Source organism: Sorex araneus, chromosome 5 (genome assembly GCF_027595985.1).
Source record: "Sorex araneus isolate mSorAra2 chromosome 5, mSorAra2.pri, whole genome shotgun sequence".
Lineage (NCBI taxonomy): Eukaryota > Metazoa > Chordata > Mammalia > Eulipotyphla > Soricidae > Sorex > Sorex araneus.
Window position 1 is genome coordinate 149320630 of NC_073306.1, and position 27502 is coordinate 149348131.

General features: G+C 51.3%; 1 protein-coding gene and 1 pseudogene across 1 annotated transcript; one reads left to right on the plus strand and one right to left on the minus strand.

The window, feature by feature from the left end:
- The window catches only part of LOC129405146 (uncharacterized), a 347936-nt pseudogene that overhangs the window by 40201 nt on the left and 280233 nt on the right, over nucleotides 1-27502 (plus strand).
- Nucleotides 2704-4906, minus strand: NKX3-2 (NK3 homeobox 2). The gene is made up of 2 exons (XM_004619127.2): nucleotides 4477-4906; nucleotides 2704-3239 (listed from the first exon to the last, which is right to left on the minus strand). The coding sequence occupies exons 1-2, from the start codon at nucleotides 4904-4906 to the stop codon at nucleotides 2704-2706; spliced, it is 966 nt and encodes a 321-aa protein (XP_004619184.2).

Sequence of the window (27502 nt, forward strand, 5' to 3'; positions counted from 1 at the left end):
GGATGGAGGGGGGTAAAGCTACTCTCTTAGAACAGCAATACAAACTGAAACTTTGAAAAGGAGAATTACCCACACCCCACCAACTCCTGGAAAAAAAACAAAACTAATGTTTGAGAGATCTCTTGAAAGGAAGGGGAGAGTCTAGTTAGGTCCTCATTTTCTACAAGGAAAATACATTCATGATTAATCGTGAAATTAGAATGGAATTTTGATGCATGCCCCGAAGAAAATGATCCAGGAAACCACTTGGGAGTGAGCTGGATTTCGGGGCGAGGAGTTTGTGTATCCAGAGAGCTTTTCCGTTTTCCACTTGGCATGTCGCTATTCCCCATACCGGGAATTGTTTCATCACCGTTATTTAAAATGCAAGTCGCTGCCTAAGTTGTTGCAGTCTCGAGACTGTGGTCTTTGGGGTTCAGAGGTCTGGAAGCCCCCAGGCTGGGACAGGTGGGGACGCCGGGGAAGGCTGGCCGAGATCCTTCCATTCGAAACTGAAAGTGGTTGGACCTGAGTTTTGGTGTTCCGCAGCTGGAGTTTCGGAGAGTGGCACCAGGTGTTAACCCGTGAGAAGGGAGGGGCAGAGGGGTAGTACAGCGGCAGGGCATCTGCCGCGACCCGGTTTCAGTCCCGGCATCTCCAGCACCGCCAGGAGTGATTCCTGAGTGCAGAGCCTGAGCACTGCCGGGTGTGAACCAAAAGATCGAAATAATCATAATCATAATATATTTTAATGAAGGAACCACGGGAACCGAGTGTAGCAGCCACCTGAATCTCCTAGTCTGAGCACCACTGGGGAGCGGGCATCTGTCATACGGAGTCATTAATAATGCGGAACTGGGGGCTGGAGAGATAGCACAGCGGGTAGGGCGTTTGCCTTGCACGCGGCCGACCCGGGTTCAAATCCCAGCATCCCATATGGTCCCCTGAGCACGGCCAGGGGTGATTCCTGAGTGCATAGCCAGGAGTAACCCCTGTGCATCGCAAAAGCAAAAAAAAAAAAAAATAATGCGGAACTGCCCAGCCTCAGTACCCAGGTGGGCTTCCACGGGGATCGTGCCCCCCTGCTGTGGGGTGGTGGGGGTGAAAGCTCTGTACAGCAATATTGGGTGCCACTGGCAAGGGCTAACCCTATGGACAGGCACCGGGTTGCCTCCAATCACTGCAGAATTTCAGCTAGCATTTTAGCTCACCGATTGATTTTCCAGCTGAACTAAGGATGAGAGGCCTAGGGCAACGATCAAAAGCAAAGTGAGGCAGGCAGCTGGAGGGGCCCGAGCTCGGGTGGGAACAGATGCAACTCTGGACCAACTCTGGACGCTTCTTAGACTCAGAGCCAGTCAGTGAAGGGGAGAAAAGAGAATCAGAGGTATCTGCCTCCAGTCACGGGGATCATCCACGGGGATCATCCGTAAAGATCATCTCCGAGTGTGTCAGATCCTCCAGCCAAGCCCCTGAAACTGGGGTTCCCGAAGGTGGGGGGCTGGGAGTGTAGGAAGGAGGGGTCAGGAGGCAGCACAGCTGTCTTGAGGTAGGGGGCAGGTGTCCTCAGTCCCACACTGCAGAGGGGTTGGGGAAAAGGTCCAGCCCCCCCATGACTCCAGCTGCGTCCCCCACAAGCCAGACGGAAACACAGAGAAAACACAGAGCGCCCAGGTCTGAACGATAAACTAAAAGTTTATAAATTAAAGGGGAGAAATACAGCGCATAGAGCTTCCAAACATCACACACGTAATACTCGAGGATTAGAGAGTGCACAGTGCTGTGGAGGAGGCGAAAGCCGCGTAGACAGCACACCTGCCGGGAGCCAGGAGCGGGCAGGGGAGAATTCTGGGGCAGGACCCGGGTGGCCGAGCCGGTGGAGACAGGGAGCGCCTGGCAGGGCTGCCAAGGGCGCAAGAAAGGCGGGCAGGGGATATTCACATTGAATACAAAAATAACCGTCATTTGAATACAAACAACTGCAAAGTGCTACACGTTTTAAACCTCTTTAAAGAAAAAAATAGAAGAAGAAGAAAGAAAAGAAACGAGGGAAGTTTCTGCCAAAAGTTTCTGGGTTGGCTTTCTTCGCCTTTGGGGACTCCCAGGAGTAACCGAGTCGGTGGAGGGAAGATACCGAGTCCCGACCCGCGCTCGGACGCTCCTGGGCGCGGACATTCAGCGGCTCGCCCCAGCGCAGACGCAGAACCCCTCTAGGTTCAAATCAAGCCCCTGACCTGGGGTTCCTCGGGGGTCTGCCAGGGCTCCTCACCCCGTTGTTTACAAAGCAATTTCCAAAAAGAATAGATACGTAGATACATAGATTGGTAGCATGGATACCATGAACTAGTGTGGTCTTAGCGCAGGAAACTCCCGGCGGGCCCGCCGAGGCTGGGGATCCTGGCTCCGCGATCTCCAGCTCTCTCCGCTCTCGGGGAAACGCCATCCCCACGCAGACACCATCCAGATCCAACACTGGCGTGGGAGGTAATAAATAACACTGTCCCGGGGCTGCCGGGCAGGTGGGGGACGTCGGGGCGGAGGGGAAACAGGAGGCCCGGGGCCCCGGGGTGTTTCAGTTCGAATCGGATAAACAAAGCCCAGACGCCGCCTCCGGGCAGACATCCGGCTTCCAGGTGGCAGGTCCCGGATCTCCTCCCGCGCGGGTCCCCGCCGCAGCCGTCGGCAGCCGCGCAGGGCAGGGGCGCGGGGAGGGTGGCTGGCGGCTCACTGGGTGCCCGCGGCGGCGGCGCACGGGGACAGCGCCCAGCCCGGGAGGCAGTAATAGGGGTAGTAGTAGGAGGGCGGCAGGGGCAGCAGCGACGGCGGCCGCAGCACCTCGCCGGGCAGGTACTGTCTCTGGTCGTCGCGGACCAGCACTTTCACGGCCACCTTCTTGGCGGCGGGCGCCGAGGCCAGCAGGTCCGCGGCCATCTGCCGGCGCTTGGTCTTGTAGCGGCGGTTCTGGAACCAGATCTTCACCTGCGTCTCGGTGAGCTTCAGCGACGCGGCCAGGTCGGCGCGCTCGGGCCCCGACAGGTAGCGCTGGTGGTTGAAGCGCCGCTCCAGCTCGAAGACCTGCGCGTGCGAGAAGGCGGCCCGCGAGCGCTTCTTGCGCGGCTTGGGCGCCGCGGGCTCTTCCTCCTCCTCCGCGCCGCCCGCCGGCCCACCGCCGCCGCCTCCAACGCCGCCGCCGCACAGCTCCGCAGCGCGGGCGCCTCCTGGGCCAACACCGTCGTCCTCCGCCCTCGGGCTGCGGTCGCCTGCAAGACCCCATAGGGAGACAGACAAGACACTGTCAGCGCCGGGGAAAGTGGGTTCGGGTCTCTCCTGGGGTGTGTGTGTGGGTAACGTTGGAGGGGGGCGGAAATACAATTGGATCCCTCGGGAGCAGCGGGTGGTGGTGTGTATGTGTGTCTGTGTGTCACGAGGCCGCGGGTCCTGGACACAGACCCTCACCGCGCCTGGCCACTGGTTCTCCGCATCTAGGCCCGCTGCGCCCCTGCTCCCCTCTCCCCTCTGTCCCCCACACTAGGTTAGTAGCGGGGTCTGCGCATCTCCCCAAATCTCAGCTTCCCGGGGCGGAAACCTGGGGCTCTCCATTGCGTTTCGGACCCCCTCCGGGTGCCCCGCGATCCCGCGTGCTCCCAGCGCAAACGCGTTGGCTGCACGTCAAGGGAAGGTTTGTGTGGAGGAGGGGGGGCGGTGGGGACGCGGGGGACAGATGGAGGCAGAAATGTTTGGAGCCTCCCAGTCCCCACCATCTGAGATTGTTGAGACGAGGCTTGGTGGGGTGGGGGTGGGGGATGCATGGAAATAAGATGCGGGTGAAGAAGGTGTGGGGGCTGGCTGGATCCATGCACCCAGCTCGATGCCTCCCCACACGAGCCCTAGCAGACTGTACTCTGTTCCCTGGGGATACCATTTGCCCGGGGGAGGGGAGACCAACCAGAGGCCTAGCGCCAGCGCATCCCCAGCAGGGAAGGCTACGGGGTCTTGCTGAGCAAATGACAGCAAGCCCGCGGCAGAGGAGACGCCCCCTCTCCCATCGGTCGGCCTCCGCCTGACCAGTGCATCTTTGCCCGGCGCGGGTTACGCAAGCGCAGGCCCCCGACCCTGGGTTTGGGGGAGCTTTAGGAGTCCGGATCCCCCAAAGCAGGGCTCGGTAGACCTTGCCCGCGGCGTGCCTGGAGGCCTCCCGGGCTGCCTCGTGCCAGAGGCGGGTCCGGCTCTCCAGGTCGTGGCGCGCAGGATTTGGAGCTCTGGCGACCACCAGCCAACCCGGGCCCCGGGGTTCTCTCCCGCGGCTCACGGTACCCCAGGGGCTCAGGGGTGCGGGTCCAAGCTCGGACTCTGACCCCGCAGCCGCTCAAACTATCGCGTGGGGGATCCGGGAGCTGGCCAGGCCCGGGCGCAGGATGTCCGGGGTAGGCTCGCTGCACGCCGCGGGGTGGCCCTCCCCGCCCGGCCACCCCCCTGCCCCGCCAAGCCTAGGCGAACCTGAGACGCTGGCCGACATCTCGCTGTCGCTGCGGCCCGCGGCTTCCTCGTCCAGGTCCTTGGCGTCGGGCAGCGGGCAGAGCGGCTGGCCCAGGGCCCCGGCGGCGGCTCGGCTGGCCCCCGGCGCGTTGTCGTCGCTCAGTGCCGAGTCCGAGTCCCAGCCGCCCGGGCTCTCCGCGCTGCGCCCCGCAGCCGTCCGGGTCCTCACCGGAGACGCCAGCGGCGAGTCCTCGGCGCCCCCCAGCGCGCCCGCGTCCGTCTCCCCGAAGAGCCGCCAGCAGCAGACGCCGGGCGCCGCGGCCAACGCCACCGCTGCGCCCGCGGGGGCCGGCCGGCCGTCGGGCGCGGGCAGCGCGGCGCGCTCGTCCTTCTTGTTGAGGATGGCCTGGATGGAGAAGGGCGTCAAGGTGTGGGCGCCGCGCACGGCCATGGGCGCCGCGGGCCGGGCTGCTGGGGCGCGGGGCGGCTCCGGGCTGGACGGGCGCGGCGCGCTGGCCGCCGCGGCGCGAGGGAGCCCCCCGCGAGGCGCGCGAGGGCCCTGCAAGCCCACTCGGGGGGCGGCCGGGGATCGGCGCCGACCCTCGCCCCCGCCTCCGAGGCCCGCGCCGCCCGGAGACCCCCTCCCCGTCCGTGCGGCCGCAGACGAGCTCCTGGGCGCCGCTCGGCGGGATTATCTCATCGCCGGGAGCCCCGGGAGGCGGGCCGGGGTCTGCCCCCCTCGCGGGACGTCGGGGGGAGGGCGCGGCCCGGCGGGGACCCTGGGTGGCCGCCGCGCTCTCCTCAGCGTCTCCGGGGCGCACGGCCCGAGGGACTCGCCCTTCGCGCCAGCCTCTCCCGGGCCTTCTCGGTGGCGGCTCTTCCGGAGCCGATCCCCCGAGCGCCGGCCTCGGCTTTCGAGAGGCGCGGGGCGCCCTTTTCCCTCCCCCGGCCCTTCCGTTTTATCTGTTTCTTCTCTTTCCCTCCCCAGCGTTCCAGCGCGCCCCCCCTCCCCGCCCGCCCGGGTGTCATTCCTCACCGCTGAGTGACAGCCGCGGGACACGCCCCCGCGCGGGGCCGGCCGGCCCTTCCCGGCCGCCCATTGGTCAGTTCCAGCTGGGCGACGTCGGCTGAAGCCGACAAAACTGGGCTCGCAGGGCTCAGAAAGTCCCGGGCTCACTTAACTCTTTCGCGCCCCCGGCTTGGGGCTCCGGCGTCCTCTGGCCAAAGGGAGGCTCAGCCACCCAGACGCGCTGCCGGAGATAGCACGGTCCTTACGCCTCTGTCACCCGGGCCAGCGCTGTTAGGAAACGCACTCTTTAGAACCAGAACCCACGGAGAAAACTCTGATGCCACGCGAGTATTGTTCTTTAGGAAAGCTCACGGATACGCAGAGCGAAGGGCATCGGTCCCCCCCCCCCCCCACCGTCTTCGAGTCCCGTGGCTTCCTCGCTTCTAATTCTTTTCCTGTAATGTACCCAGTTAGTTAAAACCACTCTGAAATATTGCTTACTTTCTCCCCTTATTTGATTCGATTTGAACGGAGATAATGATTTAAAAAAAATGAGTGGTAAAGTTTTGAGTCAAGTCAGGAAGGGAATTGGAATGCGTTTTGGAGAGTTTCTGGAAATTGCGAGGTCATTTTCTCCAGCAGTCAACACTGAATTTTATTGGAATTAGTTATATTTTACAATCCAGAAAGAAAAAAACAACAGTTATTCCAATTTGTTCTTTGCATAGTCTGTAACTTGTGGAATAAAAAAAGTTTCATTAAAAGAGTATCTGGGAATTCCAATTGCCATAATACTGATCTCAAATTGTCAATCATTATATGCTCGTAGAGATGTGAATTGTTTTTGTGTAATTGAAGGAAGCAATCTAAGAAACATCAAGCAAGTAATTCTTGTTTCTTGTTTTAAATGGGAAAAATTTGCCCAAGTAACAGCCTTTGCTGTCTTTCACTAAATTTTGCCAGAGGTTTAACAACATCCATTACCTAACTTGAACAAGCAGTAAGTCAAATTTAAAGAACTGTGATTCGGTGTAGTACTTTGCTAGCATTTAGTGTTCTTGGTGTCACTAAAATAAATACCATTTCCCGCCGTTGGTTTCTTTGGGGTTGCTTTTATTTAGCAAGGCGAGAGGAAATACACCAAAATACTCATATTTTTCAGGACCTGTGGGGATCTTTGCAACGTTCAGACCTTCTGGCTTTGCTGCCTTAGAAACGCAAGATCTACATACACTGTAGTTAGTGGCGGGGTGCTGGCGGGGGCTGAGGGGTGGGGGTGGGGTTAATGCCGCAGAAGGTCATTGCCCTTTGTAGTTCTTTACGATAACATCAATTTGGAGGGAAAGATGTTTAAATTTGGTGTCAGTGCTCTGACGCTCTTCCCCAGCAGCTGGGTTAAGAGTTCCAAAACTCTTTATTCTTTAAGTTTCCTGCGTCCCCCCCCCCTCCCTTCCCCCAGCTAAAGAAATTTGTTCTTGTTGGGCAGGTCCCGGCGGCGGCCCGAGGTGGCAGAGAGCAGGTGTGAACTCCGTCTCGGGCACCCCTTTTCGTTGGTGCAGGACTTGGTATGGAGAAACGGTCATCAGAGTAGCAGACTGGGCGGGCAGAGACCCGGGGGCCAATGGACGGGTCGAGTCTCCAAGTCAGGGCTGTAATAAGCTCTTCCCACTCCCCTGCGTCTTGTTCTGTTTTAAATCCAAGTCACATTAAGGTACGATGACCTTGGCCCCCCTTTTGGGAAGGTTTGCGAAGAGGCGGGTGGCGGCGTGGAGCTGGCTGCTCCGGGTCTGTGTCCAGACGGGCGCGTGTGATCCGGGTCAGTCAGGGAGGCGGCCGGCCGGTCGCTCGGTTCTGGGAGCGCAACTGCAGAGCCGGCCAGCGCTCGGTGCCGACGGGCTAGAAAACGCCCGGCCTGCGGCTTCTGCGAGCAGAGGCTCCGCAGAGGAGGCTGGTGGGGATGGAGGTTCAGGGCCACCGAGTGCGGAGGAGCTGCGGGGTTCGGAGACGCCCCGCTCGAGCCGCGGGGGTCCTTGGGGGGCGCACGCGTGCCCCCCTCCCGCTTCCAGATCGTCGAGGGGATCAGCGCGGGCCGTGGCCGCGAGCTCTGGGGATTCGCCGCCCTGTGCTCCCGCCTGGGCCCGGTCGGGGAATCGGCTGCTCCTGGAATCACTGAGATTCGCCCCTCAAGGGTCTGGTGGCCCAAGCCCATCGCTCCGTTTTTTCCAGCTCCTCCATCCACCCCGTCCAACTCTTTCTCCCCTGCTCGTAGCTTCTGTGCCCGCCACCCCTCCGTCTCTCCCGTGTGCTCGCCGGGTTCCTGGGCGCCCCCTACATGCAGCGCCGAGCGCTCCCCGGAGCAGCCGGGTCCCCAAGCGCCCGCGCTCCCCGAAGCTTCCTTCATCTGGTTGGCGAAAGAACGTGGGGCCGGGGTGAGGTCCTCAAGCATGGGCCTTTGGGTGCCCGCTGCTCACGCATACCAGGACGGATGCAGTGCAATTTGCGGCGCACGCTCGAGGGGACCCTCCGGCATCTTTCCGGTGGGGCCATCGTGGACCCATCGTCCCCTACCTGCCCCCTGCCTTATTAGGATACTCCCCGCCCCCGCCCCGGGGTAACCTCCTCCCGGCGTGGGTATCGGAGCACCCAGAGAGTGCGGGTCCGGGATTGCGCCCCGAGGGAACCCTATCACGCAGGTGACCTTGACCCCAGTTTTCAGCCCTCTTAAAAACAAGGGCTTGACCGTGTGGCCCCGAGGCCACGGCTGCATCCTGCGGGGGACAGGCGCGGGTGCAGTCTCTCCGAAGCCCCGTCCAGGTCCAGGTGGCGGCCACCCAGACTGACTGTGCCCCCAGCACCCCCAAGCCACTGATCACCTTCTGACCTGCAGACACCACCCCAAAGCCCTCGGATCTCAGATCCCACCTGCGTCTATGCTCAGGGGCCAGAGTAATCTTCACCAGACCAGAGAGAAGCTAGCTAGTGGGCCGAGGAGTTTTAAAACTGTTGTGTTCCAAAACTAGCCTGTTACTGTTGCCTTTAAAACTAACCTTGTGCTTGGAGGCACTAAGGTCTTGTTTATTCTACACATCCCTGTGGGTGGATAAGTAGGAAACAGTCTGCTACCCATTTTATAGCGTTGGAAGCTGAGCTGTGCAGAGTTTAAGTGACCGTCAGTGACGGCTGACCCAGATGTTTGGCTTTGCCAGCTGGGCCAGGTTTTCTGTTCTGAGCATCGTGTTCCTAAAACTTCACATCTGCTCTGGTTCAATGGAGGCTCCCTGTTCTTCCTAACCATGTTAATGCTGTTATTTTGTTGTTGAATCACCTTGAGATAGAGCATTACAAAATTGTTCATGATTGTGTTTCAGCCATACAATGTTCCAACACCCATCCCTCCACCAGTGTAATTTCCCAGCACCAGGGTACCAAGTTCCGCCCCCCTTCAAGTCATCCCCCCCAGCCTCCTCTATGGCAGGCACTTCTCTTCTCTTCTCTTCTCTTCTCTTCTCTTCTCTTCTCTTCTCTTCTCTTCTCTTCTCTTCTCTTCTCTTCTCTTCTCTTCTCTTCTCTTCTCTTCTCTTCTCTTCTCTTCTCTCTCTCTCTCTCTCTCTCTCTCTCTCTCTCTCTCTCATTTTAGGCATGGTTTGCAATACAGATGCTGAAAGGCTATCGTGTATATCCCTTTACCTGCTTTCAACACTCAGTTCTTGTCCAGAGTGATCACTTCCAACTGATGTTGTCGTAATAGACCCTCCTCTACCTTAACGATCTCCATCTCCCGCACCAGTAAGCGCTACTCTTTCACCAGAAAATGCCTTTGTACTGAAATAAAGCGAGGAGAGAATCTAGCCATGTTTTTCCTGCTCTTTGCATTTGCAAGAAAGACGGCTCAGATCTACAGATTTGAACCTAAACCTTGTGCTCTAGAAACGCTCCTTGATTCAGTGCACTGAACCGCATGTAGAGGGTGACAGCCAGATGGTGGAAGTTCCTGCAGTTCCGATGCACGGGGACCAGGGCTTGCTGGAGGCTCCAAGTCCCCGCGCTGCGCATTCCCTCTGTAGCCCGCCCGGGTTTTTGTGCTATTTCTGCCGGGCTGGCTGACGTCGAGAGCCGCGCTCAGGTGCTGCCGACCGAGCGGCGACAGTGGAGGATGGGCGCCACCTAGCGGGAAGTCTGGGGACGCCGTGGCTGAACTTAAGTGAAAAAAACGCAAAAAGAAAACGCGATTTCACAGAACACAATGTTTTGTGCTTTTTTTTTTTTTAAATGTTTCCATAGTGTCTCGTTGTGAGTGATCTAATTGTGGATGTGTTCAGTTTACAAAACTCACCCAGACACAGTGGAGAGCCCGCCACTGAAGGCACGGCACTGCAGGACAGGAGGAGAAATTTGGGCAGGCAGGACTGGTGGGGATCATTTGGAAGAGGGCCCTCTGCAGCGGGGACACATCTTGTCCTTAGACATGCCTGCTGACACACTCGAGCAAAGTCCTCCCTGCTGGCTCTGTGGGGCTCCATACACACTTGGCTACCCTAGTGTCTGGTAGAAAAGGAAATGAATCTGGGGTTTGTCTTTCATCTCTGGCTCACTTCACATATGCTAGAACATTTGTTTGTTTGGTTTTGAGCCACAACCGGCGATGCTCAAGGCTTACTTCTGGCACTGCACTTAGGAATTACTCTTGGAGGTGCTCTGGGGATCGTATAAGATGCTGGGGGTCGAATCCCTGTCAGCCACAGGCAAGGCAGATGTCCCACTGGCTGTACTATTGTTCCGGCCTCTAGAACTTCCTTTCTTTTTTTAAAAAAAATTTTAAATTTCATTGAATTACTGTGAGATAGTTACAAGCTTTCATGTTTGGGTTACAATCACACAATGATCAAACACCCATCCCTCCACTAGTGCACATTCCCCACCACCAATATCCCAGGTATATCCAGGTATATCCCCCCTTTCCCACCCTCCCCCAGCCTCTATGGCAAACAATATTCCCCATCTCTCTCTCTGCTTTTGGGCATTATGGCTTGCAACACAGACACTGAGAGGTCATCATGTTTGGTCCATTATCTACTTTTGGCATGCATCTCCCATCCTAAGTGGTTCCTCCAGCCATCATTTTCTTAGTGATCTCTTCTCTATTCCATCTGCCTTCTCCCCTCCTCTCATGAAGCAGTCTTCCAGCTATGGGGCAATCCCCCTGGCCCTCGTATCTACTGTCCTTGGGTGTCAGCCTCATGTGATGCTACCCTACACTCCACAAATGAGTACAGACACTCTATGTCTGTCCCTCTCTTTCTGACTAATTTCACATAGCATGATACTCTCCATGTCTATCCATTTATAAGCAAATTTCATGACTTCATCTCTCCTAACAGCTGCGTAGTATTCCATTGTGTAGATATACCAAAGTTTCTTTAACCAGTCATCTGTTTTAGGGCACACGGGTTGTTTCCATATATTGGCTATTGTGAACAGGGCTGCAAGAAATATATAGGTACAGATGTCATTTCTACTGTGCTATTTTGCATCCTCGGGATATATTCCCAGAAGTGGTATTGCGGGGTCATATGGATCTCAATTTCTAGTTTTTGAAGGATTGTCCATATTATTTTCCAGAAAGGCTGGACCAGTTGGCATTCCCAACAACAGTGAAGGAGCGTCCCCTTTTCCCCACATCCACGCCAGCACTGGTTGCTTTTGTAGAACTTCCTTTCTAAGGCTGATAACATCATGTTGTACAGGCACATTTGCTTCTCCAACCATCGGTGGCTGCTGGGTTGTGTGTGCGTCTTCACTCTGTAAACAGCGCTGCACAGAAACGCGGACGTGTGAATGGGAAGCATGGTGGCCTACGGCCGTGTCTCCACACTTGCCAGCAGTCACGTGCCCTTTGCACATGTCACATGCCATTCCATGGGCACGTCTCCTGTTCCTCACCTAGGAGAGCCCATTGACGCACAAAATCGGGGAAATTGTCCCTATTCTTGGCAAGAAGGAAAGTGGGGAATGCACACTTCTGGCTCATTCCTGATCAGGAGGCTGGACCCAGTCATGACCCAGGACCAAAGGGTTGATGATTCATCCTCCATCAATACCATGGAATTTCTTTTTGTTTTGTTTTTCCTTTTTGGTTGTGGGTCTATATCCAGCAGTGCTCAGAGCTTACTTACTCCTGGCTCAGGAGTCACTTCTGGCAGGCCCAGAAAGAACACTTGGAATGCCAGGTATTGACCCAGGTCTGCCACTTATAGGGCGAGTGTCTCGCCTGCTGGACTATCTCTCCAGCCCCAACACTGTGCCATTTGGGTGCTACAGTGTGTCCCTATTTATTTATTTATTTATTTATTTATTTTTTAGCAATAGATTGACTAATTTTATTCAGGCATAGCATAAACACTATTAAACGAGTGTATTGTGATTATGAGCTATAGCCATGCTCCAGTTGTCTTCTATGAGGATTCTCCTGCTTCTGGGACACTGAAGATCGCTGTAGGGAACTGCCATTAGCAAACAAGCTACTTGCATGCTATGAAGAGACCTGACCAGACAGTCGGGTTACAGTGTGTCCCTCTTTAAATGTTTGAGAAAGAGAGAAGCTGCTTTTCCTAGCTCTTTTCCACTTCTTCTTTTGAAAACTCACGGGAGGCTTTTACTTTCTTTGACTCTCATAGAAACAGCTCTCCTGCAGGATCACGTACAGAAAACTCTGGCTTTTGGTAGTCTTGAAGAATTATTAAGAAAGCAATTTTAGGGGATGGAGGGATAGTACAGTGGGTAGGGCACCTGCCTTGCACACGACCTACCTGGGTTCAATCCCCGGCATCTCACGTGGTCCCCTGAGCACCGCCCGGAGTAATTCCCAAGTGCAGAGCCAGGATTAACCCTTGAGCACTGCTAGGTGTGGCCCCCAAAGGAAAAATTACTCCTAGCAAACAAAAAAGAAAGCAATTGAGGGCTAAAAAGATAGTACAGTGGGTAAGGTGCTTGTCTACTAGGTGGCAGAACTAGAACTAGGCTCAAGACCCACATATGATATGAGACCCACATATGATATGATATGAGGGGATCACATATGATCCCAAGTCCTGCCAGGAGTGATCCACTTTCCACTGATCCCTGATCTTTTATTCCTGAGCACAGCGCCAGGAGTATGCCCTGAGCACCAACGGGTGTGTGCCCCCCAAGTCAAAATGATAAGATTATTTTTAAAAGAAGCAGTTAACTGAAAATGTTTTGAAAGACAAGAAAAATTCTTGAGTTTATGGAGAACAATTCAAATGAAGGAAGATTGTCAGCATGGCAGAATCGCAGGATAGGATTCAGACGTGTCTAAGTGTCCACCTGACACGCACTAGCAGGCCCCGTCTACACAATGGCTGTTTGCTGTTTGTTTTGACTTTTAAATCACACCTAAGTCCTAATCACTCCTCTCTGGTATCTCTCTGGGGTCGCTCAGGGATCGCCCCAGGGTGCTTGGGGGTACTGTTAAACTGGGATGCAACCACACAGGGAAAATGCCTTACACTTGGACTGTCTCTCTAGTTCCCCTTTTTTCTTTTCTTTTTTTTAAAAAAAATTTTATTAGTGAATCACCCTGAGGTACAGTTACAAACTTATGAACTTTTATATTTGCATTTCGTTTACATCCTTCCACCAGTGCCCATTCACCTCTACCAATGTTCCCAGTATCCCTCCCACCCTCCCCACACACCCCCACCCCCACCATCCCACCCTGTCTCTGCTGCTGGGCATTCCCTTTTGTTCTTTTTCCTTTTGGGTGTTGTAGTTTGCAATAGAGGTATTGAGTGGCCATCATGTTTGGTCTATAGTCTACTTTCGACACACAGCTTTCCACCCGAGTGGGTCCTCCCAACATTCTCTACTAGGTGTTCCCTTCTCTATCTCAGCTACTTTCCCCCCAGCATGTGAGGCCAGTTTCCAAGCTGTGGTGCAGACCTTCTGGTTCTTACCCTTCTACTACTCTTGGGTTTTAGTCTCCCATTCTGCTACTTTATATTCCACAGATGAGTGCGATCTTTCTATGTTTGTCTCTTTCTTTCTGACTCATTTCACTCAACATGATACTTTCCATGTTGATCCACTTATATGCAAATTTCATGACTTCATCTTCCCTTTTTTCTTTTTTTTTTAATTTTTTATTTTTTTTATTGAATCACCAAGTGGAGGGTTACAAAGTTCTCAGGATTATGTCAGTTATACAATATTCAAACACCCCTCCCTTCACCAGTGCCCATCTTCCATCCCCAACCCCCCCAGTATATCTGCCGCCCCCTCCCACCTCCCTAGTCCCCACCCTTGTACGTGATAAGTTTCACTTCATTTGCGCTTATCTCGATTACATCCCATGTTTCAACACACAACTCACTACTGTTGCTGGGGTTTCCCCCCAAAAAGAAAAAGACAGTCCTATTGCCAATGAGGCATTTGATAATTCTCCATTACTAAGCATATAGAGATATTAAGTCCTGCTGTTTGTTACATAACTTTTCTTTTTCCCCCTTGCCCCGCGCCACCGAGTTCACGCCTGTTTAGTAATCGCCACGCTGTCTGACAAAGGGAAAAAAACCGAAGAGGATGGTTATTTCCCGTCATCAGCCGGCGTGGGGCTCTGGCTTAGTTGATAGTCTAGTAGAGTGTCTGGAAGCAGTTTCTGGAACCAAAGCTCTTGCGCTGATATCGGCTCTGGCTCGAGATACCACCAGCGTCCCGCTGGTCCATGTACCTAATTTTTCCCCTTATTTCCCATTCCCACGCCACCAGGTCTGTTTGCTTAATGGACATCACACTATGTTTGACACCACGCCACGTTTCTTCCCGAGAAAGAAGGATATTTCTTCTCAGCCGGCGTGGGGATATAGCTTAGTTCAGTCTAGAGAGATGGCTACCATTTTGATTGCCTTCAATATTTCAACAAAATACTTACTATTCTTGTTAGGATCACCCACAAAAGTCCGACCCATTAAGAAGGAACCATTACATACTGCTGATACTAAGATGACATTAGGTCGCGCGGCCGCGGCAGCGGCCGCACGGTTCTGGGTTTCTGTCTAAAGTCCAGGGAAAAAGTTGAAGGAGAGAGAGAGAGATTTCCGCACGGGGAACCTGGCGGAGACTCTCAAGTCACATACTACAGGTTGCTGGTGGGCTGCCGGTGTCCCAAGCAGCTCCATCCTCTTTGTCAGTCATTCTGGGGGTGCGGGCGCGGAGAAATGGGAAAGCCCATGTGGCTGCACTCTCTTTAAGTGTCCGATGTGGGCGGAGACCGGTACTTCCCCGCCCTCGATCCCCCCCGCCAGCCGCGCCGCGCACTTGGGTGCGTCTCTCCATTTTGTGCTCAGAAGTGGGGTAGATGCTGTGCTGTGCCCAGAGGTTGAGGGGAAGAGAGATAGATTAAAGAAAAAAAAAAAGAGAAACGCCAGGCCCCCGCTCGGGGGACCTGGCGGAGACTCTCAAGTCACATACTGCAGGTTGCTGGTGGGCTGCCGGTGTCCCAAGCAGCTCCATCCTCTTCGTCAGTCTGGGGGTGCGGGCGCGGAGAAATGGCCCTTTTTTCTTTTTAAAAGAGAAAATCATGTGTGATTTAAAACCATGATGCTTATATGATCATCATATAAACACAGAAAATTATAGAAATATTTTTATAGAATTATAGAAATTTGGGAAACAATCTTCTTATAAATAGAAAATTGGGAAACAATCTTCTTATGAGATAAATCCATATGCTCTTGCTACCTGAATGAAGGAAAGCTTATTTTGGTACATTTATGATCTGTGGTTCAATCTCCTAGAACCCCAAAGCACACGCTTCTTCCCTGCCAGGCTTGGCCACCCCAGGCCACCCGCCTCGACCTGCCATGACCTTTTCCTCATGGGCATGAGATCTGCTGCTGCCTTCACACGAACGGCCAGTGCACTCAGCCTGGGCAGTCTGTCTTGAACTAGACAGACGAATCTGGCCAGCAGCCACCCCATGATGATGAAGACAAATAAATGTGTCACCTGGAAGTGTGACTGTTTTGGGGCCCAATTTCCTCAGTCATTCACACAGCCCTTTCATGTTTTCCCTGCTGGGTTTAGTCACCTGTCATCTTTTACTTACTTTGCACCTATATTTAAATGGCCACTTTAAATTTTTAAAAATTTTTTCATTTTGGGCCATACTTGGTGTTGCTCAGGGGTTACTCCTGACTGTGCTCAGGAATCGCTCCTGGCAGTGCTGAGGGCACCGTATGGGATGCCAGAGATAGAACGTGGGTCAGCCACCTGCAAGGCAAGTGCCTAATTGCTGTATTATCTCTGTGACCCCAACTGACCACTTTTACAATGTGAGGGAAGACTATTTTCCAAAGAATTCTTGTATAAATAATGTAAATATAACATATAAATATATAAAACATATAATATATAAATATATATAAAAATGAAGTATCAGTAACCACTTGCTAAATCGAATATTAAAGAGAATATTATTTGATGCTGATACAGTAATGCTCTGGGTTGGAAGTTGACTCTCATGAGAACTGAACTGAGAGTAGCGAAGTGAGGGGACAGCAGCTAATACCAAGTTGCAGTTTCCCAACAGAGTCTGAAACCCTAAAAGGGAGTTGACCAAAGAGAGACAAAGACAGAAGTTCACCAAAAGAATAGACCGGAGCTGGATAATCCAGCAGGGAAGCGGGATTGCAGGCAGCTCCCCAGGACCCCCACACTGCTGTGGCCCCTGTCCCCAGCCAGTTGGGATCCTTGAGTGCAGAGCCAGCAGTAAGCCTTGAGCACTGCAGGATGTGGCCCCCAAACAAAAGAAAACCAAACCAACAAAAAGGACACAGATCAAGCGTTTGTGGCCTTGTTCTCCAGCTTTCCCAGACCCAGAAACCACCCAAATACTCAGGAAGTAGAGTGCATTGGCTCAAGTTAACAGTTTTGTGTTCTTGGGATAGATGTGACAGGAGGATGCCGGGCCATCTGGAAGCTCCTTCTTACTGTTTTGGAGACATTTCTCATCCCACTGACTGCAAAATTGGGTTCTTTTTTCATCACTTCCCTGCCAACAATGTATGATCTCAGTCTTTTTTGATAGAAGCCACTCTTACAGGTGTGAGAGCTGACCTCATTTGTTCTTTTCACTTACACGTGATAAGTGATCATTTATTCTCTGATGATAAGTGACAATGAACACTTCTTTTGCTTTTGGGCCACACCCGGCAGTCCTCAGTCCTTGCTCCTGGCTCTGCACTCAGGGATCACTTCTGGCGGTGCTCAGGGGACCATATTGGATGCTGGGGATTGAACTCGGGTTGGCCGCATGCAAGGCAAGTACCTTACCTGCTGTACTGTCATTTAGGACAACAAATAGTTTTTCATATGCCTACTGGTTACTTGGATGCCTTCTTTGAAGAGTTATCTGTTCATCTCCTTCCCCCACTTTTGGGTAGGGTTGTTGATTTTGTAGTGGTTGATGGTTTGTGGAGGGCTTTATATCTCTTATCTCAGAAAGATCTATGTACACCATGTTCACTGCAGTGATATGTGTAACAGCCAAGGTATGAAAACAACCCAAATATTCAATGACAGATGTAATATGAAAGGGCCTGAGTGATAGTAGAGTGGGTAGGGCACTTGCCTTGTATGTGGCTGACTCAGGTCACTCAGGCATCCTGGGTCCTCCAAGCACCACGAGGAGTAATTCCTTATTGCAGAGTCAGGAGTAACCCCCGAGCATTGCTGAGTGTGGTCCCCAAACAAAAACAAAGGAAGAAGTAATATGCACACACACATGAAGGCATACTCTGGAGCTATAAAAGAAGATGAAATCTTGCCTTTTTCTACGATATAAGAGAGAGGGCCAAGCAAAGTGAAAGCGGGAGGAGAAATATGCGGTCATCTCACTAATACATGGCAAAGAAGCGGGATGGAAGGTCACAGTGAAACAAACCCTTGGACTATAGAAGTGAGGTGCCCAAGGGGCGGGGCGGGGAGGGGCCCTTGTCGGATTAAGGAGAAGTGGGCTACAAGTGACCTGAGGACATTGGAGGTGGGCCTTGGACCCTTTGATGTTGGTAAAGATGTGTTACTTTGTACATCCAAATTATAAACTTTTGTGCTATGTAACCATGGAACTTAAACTACCCACTCCCCAACCCCCCCCCAAAAAAAAAGATTAGAGCTCATCAACTCAGTGAGGTCCAGTTGTAGAAATGGATGCATAAACCAGACACCATGTCCCGAATGACTCGGCGACAAGCCCGGCCTTGGAGTAAACACTAATGGATCGGAGGACCTCCTCTTCTCCCCATAAAAGCCGAGGCCAGTGGGCCAGGTAGCAGAAGTGCTAGCGAGGCCAAGCGATGCATTCAGGGCCCTTCTGAGGACCCTGCCTGCTGCCTTAGCATGTCCGTTCCAGTAGCCACGGCCGGGAAACGCCTCATTTCAGGGGTGTTCCCTGAGCCTTTGAGCGTAAATAACATAGCACAGAGTCTTTTGTTGTTGTTAAATCATCTCATGCGGCCTCACTTGGATCTGGATGCTTCCATTAGGGGATATTTTGGCTGGGGTTTTGAAAGAGAAGAGGCCAGAAGGCTGTGTGCTTTCAGAGAAAGGGGCTTAAGAGAGCAGGGGGAGCTCACTGAGAGATTTATGGCAGGGAATTACAGGGAACTCGGTCATTCTGTCTGAGGAAGCGTGGCTGGGAACAGGAAGGGCGATACAGGATATGGTGGGAGCAGGAGGCTGGAATGAACGTCAGGAAAGAGAGAGAGAGCTGAGGATCATCTAAGGCAGCTGTGGTGGGGGGGGGGGCTGGAGATATCCCACCAGGCCCACAGGTGAGCGGGGCTCAGGGAAGCTTTGGAGGCAAAGGGAAGGCTGCTCTGCCCTGGTCACGATGTCTCTCCAGAATTAACTAACGCAGGGAAGGCTGGCAGTGGGGGCCGGGGCCGAGAGACAGATGCATCCAGAGACACGGATTTCACTTGAAGGGCAGACTCAGACTGACTTTATCCCCTTTAGAATATGAAATCCACGTGAACTGAGCATGGTGACCAGGGGAAAGCAACTTGCTGAAGGACATACACAGGACAGGGACGGATTGAGTAGCAATGTGGGGGGAGGCCAGGGATGGGGGGGCGATGTTAAACAAGGACGCTGGAGCCCAGACTAAGAAAAGACAGATTCTTGTTGAAGTCTTCTTTTCAGTCCCCACAAAAATGCCAGTTTGACTCTCAAGTAAGACGTGCTGCAGACTGGCAAGTTGGTTTCTGGTTTCTGCAAATGCAACAGTCCCGTGCATTTGATGCTGGATTTTGGAAAGATGACGTTTTTGATAAAATCTCTGAGCAGACTCTGTAAGGGTTTAGAGGAAAAGCTTTATTGAAAATGAACAGCAATTGGGGCTGGAGCGATAGCACAGCAGGTAGGGCATTTGCCTTGCACGCAGCCGACCCGGGTTTCATTCCCAGCATCCCATATGGTCCCCCGAGCACCGCCAGGAGTAATTCCTGAGTGCAGAGCCAGGAGTAACACCTGTGCATCGACAGGTGTGACAAAGAAAGGGAGAAAGAAAGAAAGAAAGAAAGAAAGAAAGAAAGAAAGAAAGAAAGAAAGAAAGAAAGAAAGAAAGAAAGAAAGAAAGAAAGAAAGGAAGGAAGGAAGGAAGGAAGGAAGGAAGGAAGGAAGGGAAAGAAGGAGGAAGAGAAAGAAAGAAAGAAAGAAAGAAAGAAAGAAAGAAAGAAAGAAAGAAAGAAAGAAAGAAAGAAAGAAAGAAAGAAAGAAAGGAAGGGAAAGAAGGAAGGAAGAGAAAGAAAGGAAGGAAGGAAGGAAGGAAGGAAGGAAGGAAGGAAGGAAGGAAGGAAGGAAGGAAGGAAGGAAGGAAGGAAGGAAGAAAAGGAGAAAATGAACAGTAAGGGCAGGAGAGACAATGGGTGAGGTGCTGGCCTTGTGTGGGGTTGATCTGGACTGTGAAGGTCCCCTGCACTGTAAAGGTCCCCTGAGCCCTGTAGGAGTTAGCCCCGACTGAGCACAGCAGGTGTGGCCACCCCAAGCAAACAAAAGCAAAGTCCCCCAAAGCACCAGCACCAGCAGCAGTGACAAAATAAAACTGAGTGGTGGGGTTGATCCTTCAGGGCATCTAAATGGAGCAAAGGAGGACTCAGATTTCCGCAGATGACTGGAGAAATATATTCTGACCATCCATTTTACTTTAAAAAAAATGTATCCAAGACCCATGATTTATGACGTCACTCTTAGCTGGTGACCACCTCAGCAAGGACACCTCCAGATCTTCTCTTCCCTCCACTGGTTACCAGGTTCCCTCCCAAATGCCCTTGTCCACCCCCCTAGATCCTTTCCCTTTCCACCCTTCTCCCTGTCTCCTGGGACCAAGGGTGATCCAAGCACCCCCATTATTTTATAAACCACATATGTGAGACCACCCTGTTAATCCTTCTGGCTTACTTTATTTAACATGGTATCTTCCAGTTCCATCCATGATCTCATTTTTCCTAAGAGCTACGCAATATTCCATTGTGTATGTACACCAGAGTTTCATGGTCCATTTATCATGAGACACCTTGGCTGATTCTATATCTGAGCAATTATAATGGAGTGTATGTGTCTTTTTGAATGAATGATGAATGTTTTTGTTTCCTGGGGGTGGATGCCCAGAATCAGAAATGCTTATGGAAGCTCAATTCTTAGTTTACTGAGCTAGCTTCATAACATTTTCCAATTGCTATGTCAGATGGAGACAGAAACAAAGGCAAATACTCAAATACATAAAAACCCTCAAGCCTGGTCAATGAGGACCTGAAATCAACACTCACTATATTCACTGCATCACTGTCATCCCATTGATCATTGATTTGCTCGAGTGGGCACCAGTAACATCTCCATTCGTTCTAGCCCTGATATTTTATTTATTTATTTTTTTTACCATCCATTCACTTTAATCTGCAGATGAAAAAGTTGAGGGATAAAGTATTAAACCAATTGCATTACATGATATAGACAATTATTCAAAACAAACAAAAGTATCCTAATGTATATACCCCCTTTAATAACTGATTATTTTTTATTGCTTTTTTTAATAATAAATTTATTTATTTTTAATTAATGAATCACCATGAGGGTACAGTTACGGATTTATACACATCTGTGCTTATGCTTCCCCCATACAAAGTTCGGGAACCCATCCCTTCACCAGTGCCCATACTCCACCACCAGTAAAACCAGCGTCCCTCCCACCCTCCCCAATCCCATCTCCCCCCACCCCACCCTGTCACTGTGGCAGGGCATTCCCTTCTGTTCTCTCCCTCTAATTAGCTGTTGTGGTTTGCAATAAAGGTGTTGAGTGGCCACTGTGCTCAGTCTCTAGCCCTCATTCAGCCCGCAACTCCCTTCTCCCACATGGCCTTCGACTACATTATAGTTGGTGATCCCTTCTCTGAGTTGCCCTTTCCCCAGAATGTGAGGCCAGCCTCCTAGCCATGGAGTCAACCTCCTGGTAGTTGTTTCTACAATTCTTGGGTGTTAGTCTCCCACTCTGTTATTCTATATGTCATAGATGAGTGCAATCTTTCTATGTCTGTCTCTCTTTTTCTGACTCATTTCACTTAGCATGAAACTTTTCATGCCGATCCACTTAAATAGAAAATTTGTGACCTCCTTTTTTCTAACAGCTGCATAGAATTCCATTGTATAGATGTACCAGAGTTTCCTCAACCAGTCATCCGTTCTAGGGCATTCGGGTTTTTTCCAGATTCTGGCTATTGTAAACAGTGCTGCGATGAACATACATGTGCAGATGCCATTTCGATTATACTTTTTTGCCTCTCTGGGATATATTCCCAGGAGTGGTATTGCTGGGTCAAATGGGAGCTCAATTTCTAATTTTTTGAGAATCGTCCATATTGTTTTCCAGAAGGGCTGAACCAGTCGGCATTCCCACCAGCAGTGTAGAAGGGTCCCTTTCTCGCCACATCCTCTCCAACAGCGGTTGCTTTTGTTCTTTTGGATGTGCGCTAGTCTCTGTGGTGTGAGGTGGTATCTTGTGGTTGTTTTGATCTGCATCTCTCTGATGATTAGTGAGGTAGAGCACTTTTTCATGTGCCTTTTTAGCCCTGATATTTTAGCAGCTTCTCTTTACTCGTTCTTCCCATTGATGCCACATTGGAGGCTCTTTCAGGGTCAGGGGAATGAGACCCATCATTGTTACTGTATTTGGCATATTGAATACGCCATGGAGAGCTTGCCAGGCTCTGCTGTGTGGGCAGGATGCTCTCGGTACCTTGCCAGGTTCTCTAAGCGGGAGAACTAGGCTATAAGAGGTCTCGTGGCTGTGAATGCAGTTGCGTGCTTCCGGGAGCTTTGTTTTATTTTCTCTGAATCTTGGCCATTGATGGAATTACATGGCACTGGGGGCAGTTTGTGGGTGTGGCTGCCTAACTACTGGAAAAAGGGGGATCTGGGTGGAGGAGGCCCAGTCTCGATCCAAGCAGGCTTGGAGATCTGAGCCATGGAACCCGCACACCTGGGTTCCTCTGCTGGTTTCTTCATGCATGAGGATTGTCCGAATGTGTGGAGAGTGGCCTTGAGCATGGCTGTGACTGGGTTCTGGAGGTCTTTGTCTGCTGGGGCTCTGCTCAGGGCAGGGAGGGTAACTCAACCCACCCGCTCCGAGGGGCCCCGATAAAGACAGCCAGGCGCGGGGGCAAGAGACTCTTGTATGCATGAACTATTTAAATATCTGAAGTGTTATGGAGTTGGGGGGACTCTGTGAATTAATAGTAATTTTTTATTTCCCTCAGTTTTTTTCCCCATATGTTTCTGTCAATTATGAGCCCTATTATTGAGATATTCACTGGGAATATGCCTTTGTAGGTAGTCAATTAGCTGAATTTCCAAGTCCCAAAACAGATTGAAAACAAAACAACAAAAAAGAAGACTTGCTTTTGGCTTATCATTTCACTGCACATTATCATTTCACTCACTAAATTGGCAACAGAAAATAAGCAATCATTAGCAAGTGAATTTGTCATCTTGAGAAATTTGACTAACTCAAAGCAGTGAGATTTGGAGGATGACAGGTTCCATATAAATTGAAGTGAAGGAACTAAAGAACACTAGAGTTAGCCATGGTAGCAGAATTGCATGGAGAGACCTATATGGACGAACTTGCGGACAAAATGCAAGCCAGCATTGGTAAGGAAGTGGCAAGAGAAAAGGGAAGCAGAAGAATGAGTGATAATGTAAGGTACTTAATGGACAACAGCCAGAACAATAAGCTCAGAATCATTAGAATACCAGAGGAAAATGACTGCAAGGAAGACCCAAGTGGTGGAGAGATCATGGCTGAGAACTTCCCCTTCTCTGGGGCATCTTAGATTTGAGGAAGTGTGTTGGGAAATATACCATATGTATATATGTTCATAGAATATAGAGGTATTCCACACTCAAGTGATGAAACTTTGTGAGGTGACAAGTGATTTTTGCCTTAGCTTACTGACTTGTTTCTCTGGAACTGGAGAGATAGCGCAGTGGGTAAGGCTCTTGCTTTGCACCCTGTGGACTGGGGGATTGATCCTTGGCACCCCTTGGGGTCCCCTGAACCTTGTGAACTGGGGGTTCATCCTTGGTACCCCTTGGGGTTCCCTGAACCCTGAGGACTGGGGGTTGATCCTTGGCATCCCTTGGGATATTCTGAATCCTCCAGGAGTGATCCCTGAGCACAGAGCCCGGAGTAAGCCCTGAGCCTTGCCTGGTGTGGCCCAAGAACAAAAGACAGAACACACAAAAGAGAGGACATCACGTAACAGGGTAACAGCAGAAAGAGAGAAGCTCTAACAGCCACTTTCAGAATGGTCAAGCACATTGCTAGAGATCTTCGGGGAAAAGCGCGAATGACACATGGGCCCTGCAGGCCAACGGCAGGCACGCACCTGTGAGCCTAGTGTCGGGAAGAAACCCCCCCGGCAGCACTTGCGGGTGCCTGGTCAGTCCCTGTTCTGGCCCCACGCAGTAGGGGTGAAGGGGCCTCATGCTCCACAGGGTCCTGAGGGAACTGAGAAAGGGTTTTTAGTGTCCTGAAACACCTATGTCCGGGGAAATGAAACTGCTGAGTTTGTGTGTGTGGCGGCAGGGGAGGCAGGCAGCAGGGATGCTAAGGTTCAGTCTCTTTGGGCAACTGTGCACTTCACAAAGATGCCAAGTGTTGGGTGTTCTCCCTGGCGCAACTCCCGGGTCAGTGGGACTGAGTAACCTGTGAGAAAGCTTCAGGATTTTTAAGGGGCAACAGCTTTGGATCCTGGGTCCAGACAAACACACAGGATGTTGCCTAGGGGCCTGATGTTCCCCAGAGAATAGTACACATAGATGAGAGATTAATGATTTACTGGTCATGGGCTTGGGCACTCGGGCTGCCTTTAGAAACCTTTAAGGAGACTAGGTTTTGCTTCTGCTTAAACTAACTTGAGAGGGTCTGAGTTTGTTGAGTTTGTGCCCCTGGAAGCTGCACTAACTCATGTGACCACTGACACCTCCCCCCACCTTTAGCCTTCCTTTGTATAATCACTGCTTACCCGAATAAGCTTGTCTTTGAGCACGGGTCAGCAGTCCTCATCTTGTGATTATCAATTGATAGGCAGCTTCAGAAATCGGTTCCTTGCTCCCAGGTCACCAGTGCCATGGGGATGGGCCAGCCGAGGTTTCTCTTCAAAATTCTTTGGACATGTCTGTTGGGGCTAGACTGAGCTATCAGGGGAAGCCCATGTAGACTGTACTGTACTACAGACAGGAACACAGGGACCCATGAAAATGGGCGAGATAAAAAAAAAAAAAAAAGAAAATGGGCGAGATTTCTTGTGTGTCCTGACTGGTTTGGATGAAGCTGAACATTTTCCCCCTTCAAGCTGCCTTTAGTAAATAATTTCAGTATATTGAAAAGGGGCAATTTTTAAAAATTTTTTTTTTTAATTTTATTAAATCACCGTGAGATAGTTACAAGCTTTCATGTTTGGGTTACAATCACACAATGATCAAACACCCATCCCTCCACCAGTGCACATTCCCCACCACCAATATCCCAGGTATACCCCCCCTTTACCACCCTCCCCCTGCCTCTATGGCAGACAATATTCCCCATATTCTCTCTCTACCTTTGGGCATTATAGCTTGCAACACAGACACTGAGAGGTCATCATGTTTGGTCCATGATCTACTTTCAGCATCAATCTCCCATCCCAACTCGTTCCTCCAGCCATCATTTTCCTAATAATCCCTTCTCTATTCCATCTGCCTTCTCCCCTCAGCTCATGAAGCAGTCTTCCAGCTATGGGGCAATCCCCCTGGCCCTTGTATCTACCATCCTCGGGTGTCAGCCTCATGTGATGCTACCCTACACTCCACAAATGAGTGCAGACACTCTATGTCTGTCCCTCTCTTTCTGACTCATTTCACTTAGCATGATACTCTCCATGTCTACCCATTTATAAGCAAATTTCATGACTTCATCTCTCCTAACAGCTGCATAGTATTCCATTGTGTAGATATACCAAAGTTTCTTTAACCAGTCATCTGTTTTAGGACACTCAGGTTGTTTCCATATATTGGCTATTGTGAACAGGGCTGCAATATATATATAGGTACAGATGTCATTTCTACTGTGCTATTTTGCATCCTCGGGATATATTCCCAGAAGTGGTATTGTGGGGCCATATGGAAACTCAATTTCTAGTTTTTGAAGGATTGTCCGTATTATTTTCCAGAAAGGCTGGACAAGTCGGCATTCCCACCAACAGTGAAGGAGCATCAAAGGGGCAGTTTTTTCATTTCTCACAGAAGCCTGGCTAGTCTCACAGACGCCTGCAGATCTCAGGTGTTAGCCAGGCCTGATCTTTGACATGGTAGATCTTGGGCTCTAGCCCAGCCTAGTCTTTGGGATGTAGACTTCAGGTGCTGGCCCAGTTTGTATTTGAAGTGTAGATTTCAGGTGGCAGCCCAGGCTTGTCTTCAGGATGTAAATCCAAGTGCTTGTAGCTCAAGAAAGGTTTGTTTAGGCTTTTTATCTCCCCCCCCCACACACACACTCTCAGGCTACTAGCCTGCAAGTACAAGGAAACAATACGTTTTGCTGTCTCAATGTTCTTTCTGTAACTTCTTTTGATGTCTTTCTTGATGTCACTGTATTGTGTCCTTTAGAAGTACCATGATCAATAAAAGATTACGGGCTCTCTCCCTTTGTCACAGAGTCAGAGAGAACCTGGACCCTCCATGACATACATTTCTTCTGCGTTCCTTGTCTCAGCGCGTCTGACTGCATGAATGTTCACACAACACTTCGCCATGCGAACATGCCCTGCGCATCCCCCCAGTCTATGGCATGAAGAAGGACCTCCGGGAACCAGTGGTTGATGGTGGCCGGACTTCTGTGAATTACTGGTTTTGTGTGATACAGAGCTCTATTCTCCTAGATGTTTCTGGAAGATTGAGTTGGTGGTAAAAATGACCCCGCCCATCACTGTTTGCACTCCTTACTCCCGTTTCCCAGACTGACTTTCCCAGTTTCCAACCTTGCTTAAAGCTCTAACGTATTTCATATTTGAAGAGACCAAACAAAGACTCACTTCCCTGGGCTGACAGGAAGTGGTGCTTTGTCTGGCTTCTCTCAGAAAAGTAATTTTCTTCACTCACAATGCCCTGAGACTGACATCAACCTTGAGGCCTGGGCTCAATGCTTGCATTCCTGGTGGCAAGAAGACTGTATTTCGCCAGGCTGGCCCTCTTGGTGTGAAATGGTGACTGTGAAGCAATTTTCCTCCCCTGGGAAGCGTTGGTGCCTTGAAATCTGTCCTGACCGATTTACTCCTAAAGAGAGCTCAGCAGGGATTTCAGAAAACAGTGCTCTTGCAAACAGGACCAATAGTAAGAATATCTGACTGGGGTAGAGGGGTTGGGCTGAGGGTATGAAATACTTATCTTGCATTGCCTTGTGAGGCCGTGGCACCACACACACACACACACAAAAGGCAAATGCTTTCTGCTTTTTCTTTGAATTATGTCTCCCTGACTTTTAATCACATAGTTTATCAGATGCAAAGATGTTTGGGAGAACCTCACAGCTTTAGGACCCTAAAGCTATTGCCCCTGGCCCAGGAGGCAGGACATGTAACGTCTCTCTCCCTGGCCTCGGGAGTCACTCACAGGATCTTGTTGAAAAAGGAGTTTATGGTCACCCCATAGGCAGTCATGGCAGGGCTGTTAGGATGTTCTTGTATCTCGGGAGCCTAGGGGTGGGCGGTCATTGATGTACTTCCAAGGAGGGCGCTGACTGGACGGTAGCAGGTGTCCTGTGCATCATCAGCTTCAGTGAAGAGGGATTCTCGTTTCCTTCAGCCAGGGGACATTCTGCCCCTTTGGTGTCGCAGCTGTCCATCCTGAGTGCGTCAGTGAGAATTTCACGGTCGCACAGTGGTTTTTCAGTGTTGAGCTGGGAGTGGTGGGCCAGCAGAGACCAGGGCAACAGAAGTTTGGAGATGGCCCATGTCCACATCTCGGTGAGCCGGTTCAGTGGCAACCAGCATTCTGAGCCAGACCGTGGGTTGGGGACTGTCCTGGGCATACGGCATTTTTAGCATTCCTTTCTTTCCTAAGTGCTAGTAGAAGCAGAGAGGCCCAGCTCCAGAGTATTCCCGGTGCCCCTCGTGTGGGTCTCCCCTCCCTTCTGGGGTCTCGGAAGCACAGGAGTCCAAGCGTCTAGCTGACTCCCCACCAGGAAACGCCTGGGCTGGGCTCTGCTGGATGGAGACACAGTGTGACCTCACAGCCTGCACCAGCCCTCCAACCCATGACACTGGTTTCATAGGACGCGCACACATGCGCAGATGCACACTTTTGGAAAGCCAGTCTGAAAGTAACAGTGCCAAGGTTACCAGTCGTGGAATCTGGATTCTGCTCTTGACTGATGTTAAGGCAAATCACTTTAAATTTTTGAGCTCTGGTGAGGCTCATCCAAATAAAGGAAAG